Genomic DNA, 5,574 nt, shown 5'->3' with positions numbered 1-5,574 from the left:
AAATGATAAAGATAGTTTTTCTTCTTCTCTTTTTAATATTTTAATAATAATGGTAAAAAGGAGGGTGGGGAAGAGTTCGTTGGATTCATGATTGGATCAATGTTTGGCGTGTGGAAATAAAATTCCGCAACCCTCAAAAGGATTTTTTTTTTTTTTTTAATTTCCTTTTTGTTAAGACCACAAGAGTACAATAAAAGCATAATTCTTTCATCAAATCACATCAAAATAAATAGATGTCTAGTACTAATATATGATGCGTTGGGCAAAATAGGTCTCAAATAATTATTGATTTTTAGGGACTTTTTATGTTGCTATCAACCACCTTTTGACACATTACTAGATAATCTTTTAAAAAGACGGTCTTTCAATTCCGAAGACGGTTAGCCTCCACCTATTTCTACTTTTGAACATTTACTATGGTGTTTATTCAATTGCAATGAAATTCAGCGAAGCTAGAAACTACAATGTTTTGATTGGAGGAAATTATAATTTGTATAATTTTACAAAATTGTAATTTTCTCATTTTGTTGAATTACAATTCATGTATTTTCATAGGAATTAGAATTCAACACATCTAGGAATGGAAAAAAAATGACTAAATTGTCATTTTATTTATTTATTTATTTATTTATTATTACACTAGAGCATTTTAGTCTTTATATCACTTCTTCCCTCCTCATTTCCAATAATTCTATTTCTCCCTACCAAATAACGTAATTTAAATTCCTATTTTATTTCATCTTATTCTTTTTTACTGAATTACAATTTCTTTCCTTCATAATTCCTTCCTTCCAAACAAATGACAGATGGAAGAGGTAAATTGTGAATTTTGTCTCATTAGTATACAAATTCCCCAAGTGCTTGTATATGTGTTTACTAGCAAAATAAAGCTATTAATTTTTTTTAAGTGATTAACTAGCTGAGTTGTGGTGTGTGAGCACATGATAAATTTTTTAGCAAACACATGGAAGTATTTTCTGGTGCCATCAATTGTACTTGTAATCGACGGGAAACCCGACTCCCCACCTTTACGAGAACGAAAACGAGGATAAAATTAGGGGATCGAGGATCGGGGATCGGGGAATTTTTAATTCCATGCTGAGGATGAGGAGTACTCTCCCTATCTCGCCTTGTCCCCAAAAATATGCATATATAACTATATGCATTATAGCTACATATCACCACATATATGTATTACTTTGTGTGTGTGTGTGTGTGTGTGTGTGTGTGTGTGTGTGTGTGTGTGTGTGTGTATAATTGTAGAAGCATTTTTGTCCTTGTATGTCATACTTATTAAATGCATCTTTTGATAACATATTTAACTATAAAATATTTTTGATCAAAAAAAAAAACTAAAAAAAACTATAAAATATTTAAGAGTACTTTAAGTTGAAGATGAATATATATGAGTTATTTATTTTAATGTTTTTAATTTGTAATTTTTTTTATGAATTATAAACGGGGTAGGGAATTTCCCGTTCGGATAATCCCTGTGGGGATAAGGATGAGGAGATTTTTTCCTTCCCCAACGGGGATGGGGACTGTGTGAGAAAGTCATAACCCAGTCGCCGTCCTGCCCCATTGACATCTCTACTTTTAATGCATTTGATGACATAATTTTTATTTTTATAAAATTTTATTTTTATAAAATTTCAAAAATTTATTTGACGATTATCCTTAATAAATAAAAAATTGATAAAATATCTTAGGACACAACAAAAATAGCAGTGAAAATTAAATAAATAATATGAAAAACTAAATATTAAACATATCCTAAGGAAAACTACCTCATCAATGGGGTGTGAATGAGATGTGTCTCTTCCAATTTAAGTAGGTGTTTTAAAAAAAAATTAAATAATTAAAAATAAAAATAAAATAAAACTACCTCGACTAGAGTGCATTATTATAATATGACTTCCATATTTTTAAATTCCCTAAGTCTTAAGCACATCATGTCAAAACTCTTGGTCAATGGAATTACTATGTTTACTTTGAATTAGATTTATGTAATTATTTTATTATTTTACCCCAAAAAAAAAAGTATTGAAAATGATAGTTATGTAATGTCTCAAATGTCACATAATCCCTTGAAATTATATTGTAAAGCCAATACATAAGGTGCCAACCAAAAAATAACATTATAAATATCCCAATCTTGTCAAAATTCATTTTGCAAAAGTTGGTGTCTTGTCTGATAGTTAGTTAGGAAAAGTCCACAAACATGAGAGGCCCTCCAAGATTATCACTATGGGCAAAAAGAGTTCTAATAAATTTTATTTAAAGTGAAGCTAAAACATTCTCCAAACTTTTGTACTGAATTTTGTCTTAAATAATGTGTTTGAATATTATTGATTTTCTGATGAAATAATCAAATTTATGATGTTTTTTTTAAAAGGAAATGTTTACCTTTGAGAGCTTTCATGCATCATAACATATAAGCATAAAATATTATGCATACAAGAATATTTTGATAAAGAAAGAAAAACATATAGAAAAGAAAGGAAGACAGACCAACAATGCCACGTTTAAAATTCACTAAGATTGTTCCTAATAAAGTTCAGATACATGACAAAAATCATGTTGGGACTATCCTTAACTTCAGTAAAATTACTCTTAATAGAGTTCAAATACGTGCTAAAGATTTTAGACTCAAAGGTTGTTGCCACCGTAAGACTATCCTTAAAAAGTTCAAATACATGACGAAGATTTTTTACTCCAAGGCTGTTACCACTTAGAACGTGTTGAAACTATCCTTAGAGAGTTCAAATACATGACAAAGTTTTTGACCCCAAAGCTTTTTGTCACCCAGAAGGCGGTGTGACCACCCTTAAAAAGTTTTAATACATGACAAAAATTTTAGACCCCAAGGTTGTCGCTCAAAAGGCGGTGAAACTACCCTTACAAAAGTTCACATACATTACAAAAATTTTAAATTTCAAGATGGGTGCCACTCTCATTGCCCTTGAATTAATTAGTCCCACCATAACCTATCACAAATTTATACATTTTTCACTAAAATGCGAATCAATAAATGGATGCAAACCTAATTAACAGCTAGCAAATGAATACTACATGATACCTCAACAACAAAAGAAGTGAGATGCAGACAGAAGCATAGGCAGTCCCAAGAAGTTGAATTTAATACAACTGCAGCAGCACAGTAATAAATTAAATACAACTATTCAACTTCCCTTGGAGAGTGGGCACACACCTCTTGCCAACAACAACAACAACAACCTTGAGAGCCTTAAAAACAATTGCTTTGTCTTTCATCTTTCAGTGTGTACCAATCAAACCGGCAACTTGCCAACCTTAACATCAATTTCATTAAGATAAGGTTTTCCCATTTCTGTGAATAATAATACAGTGAAGATGTTATGTGTGTTTGTCTTCTACATCACACACATGTTAACTTTCTCGGGTCAATTAAGGTAGTAAAAAGGCATAAATACAAGTAATTCTTACTCACAAAAAGTGAAATTTCCTAGTCTTCTAACCTGACAAGATAGTAAAATGATAAATCGTAATGATTGATCCGTCCATTAGGTGAGATGACCCGTGACTGATATAATCCACCATATTAAGTGTAACTACCACATTACAGGGCTCAATTATGTGTACTTGCTCTCCTAAAGGGACTCGATTTTATGTGATTGCTCACAATTTACTATCTAATACGGAACATCTAATAATCAACTGAGCTGGTTGTGTGGGGGAAAAACAAATAATTCTTGTGGGGGGTTATGTTGTGTGGTGAACAGTGAAACAAAACGAAATGTTTTACTCACAGTAATTTGCAGAGATGTTTGGGGATGGAAGAAGACAAAAGAAGAGAAAAATTACTGGTGTGATATTGTGCTCTGTCTAGCTACTTGGATGAGGCTCTGCAAATCTTCTTAGTTTCCAGTAACCGGCGTCTGGGTTCAGCCTTTCGCCGGTTCTTGCTGGCTCTGATTTGCACCTTGTTAGCAGCAATGGATGCACTGCGCTTTTCCCGATTGGCTCAACCTTACTTGTCTCCTGTTTTTCTTCTTCTTCTTCTTCTTCTTCTTCTTTGGTTTTGGCGTCGTCTGAGCTCGGAGAATCCTCCGTTTCTTGGGATTTTCTCGGCGAAGAGCTCACCTTTTCTTCTTGAGGCAAATTCTCGGGTTCTGTTTCGGGTGCGTTTAATGGTGAACCCCAGAATCTGCAGGCTAGGGAGGAAGATCTATACGGAGCAGATCTGCAACGGGTCAAGAGGAAAGCGTAGTCGGCCGGTGATGATGAACTACCCACGGTGTTTTCTTTATTTTCCGGTTTATCGCCGCCGCGGCCACTAGTTGTACTATTGCACCCGGTTTCTTCTTCCTGGGTCGGACCTTTCGGGTCGGGGTCGACCCGTGGAGGAGGATCCGTATTGTCGCGTATTTTCCGGCACCCGAACCCGCAACAGAAGAACGCCCATTTCCGGAAAAACGATGAAATCGGTTGGGGTTTCCGGAATTTCCGCGAAATTCCGCGGCAAATTAGGAGCTTCCGGACCCACCAGCAGGGCTGTTGTTTAGAACTAGAAGTCCGTCTGGTTTTCCGGTGCGACTTGGAGCGGCTGATTCCGGCGGCGCCGGCGCCGGCGGTGGAGGAGGATTTGGAAGACCTTTTGACTCGGACTTGACCGATGCAGGTGACCTTAGGAGAAGAAGGCTCCTGAGTGGTTTCAATGGCGACGGAGTTCTTCTTCCTCATGAACATTGGGCTCGAACGCGACCGCCCTCTGCTTCTGCTCCCCGCATTACTCCTCAGAAACCTCATTAATGGCGGCGGAAACTTGTCCGTTCTCCCCGGACTCGAAATCGGCTTGCTTAATCCCTTCATCTCCTTCCTCCTTCTCTCTGTATCTATCGTCTATAAACACCAATTTCTCTCTCTATGTACACTCTCTGTACAGTCAGTGTTGCATAGACTTTGAGTTTGAGATAAAGATGTGAAACTGAAAGGATATGTGTGAGCCTCCCTTCTTGCAGCTCTTGGAATTGCACCCAAAATACTATTTATAGTCTCATAAACGTTACCCCGTCTAAAAGCTTTCTTGAAACGTTTTCAGTGTTTTTTGTAATTAAAAACTAATAATAAATTCATTTGTTATTTTGTGATGGGTTTTGGTTGGACGGGAGAAATTGAGTGGGAAAAGAATTGTAATTCTATAGAAATACAGTAGGAATTCAAATTACATTTTTTGATAAGAATAAATAGAATTATGGGAATGGAAAGAAACAAAAGTGATATAAAAATTAAAATGTCTTTCTGTAATAATACAAAAATAAATTTTACTAACGAAGTAACAAATTATGGAGTAATGATTTCGGTTTCCTTTTTCACCCAAATTTTAAAAAAAATGATAAAAGTGTTTTAGAATTTAATTGAAAATAATTATTTCTCAATCGGTATATACTCCCCCCCCCCCCCCCCCCCCCCCCCCCCCCCCCCCCCCCCCCCCCCCCCCCCCCCCCCCCCCCCCCCCCCCCCCCCCCCCCCCCCCCCCCCCCCCCCCCCCCCCCCCCCCCCCCCCCCCCCCCCCCCCCCCCCCCCCCCCCCCCC

At 36.7% G+C, this 5,574-nt stretch overlaps 1 protein-coding gene across 1 annotated transcript; it reads right to left on the bottom strand.

Annotated features, from left to right (window-relative positions):
* Positions 1-3,284: 3,284 nt before the first annotated feature.
* Positions 3,285-4,985, bottom strand: LOC116015278. The gene has a single exon (XM_031255310.1). It carries the CDS (start codon positions 4,849-4,851, stop codon positions 3,865-3,867), a length of 987 nt encoding a protein of 328 aa, XP_031111170.1. The 5' UTR covers positions 4,852-4,985; the 3' UTR covers positions 3,285-3,864.
* Positions 4,986-5,574: the final 589 nt, after the last annotated feature.

Source organism: Ipomoea triloba, chromosome 4 (assembly GCF_003576645.1).
Source record: "Ipomoea triloba cultivar NCNSP0323 chromosome 4, ASM357664v1".
NCBI classification, from domain to species: Eukaryota; Viridiplantae; Streptophyta; class Magnoliopsida; order Solanales; family Convolvulaceae; genus Ipomoea; species Ipomoea triloba.
The sequence above is the reverse complement of the archived record's forward strand: the minus strand, read 5'-3'. Positions and strand labels throughout refer to the sequence as shown.

Excerpts from the sequence above, each read along its gene's own strand:
- LOC116015278 (XM_031255310.1), bottom strand. The coding sequence starts at position 4,851 with ATGAAGGGATTAAGCAAGCCGATTTCGAGTCCGGGGAGAACGGACAAG.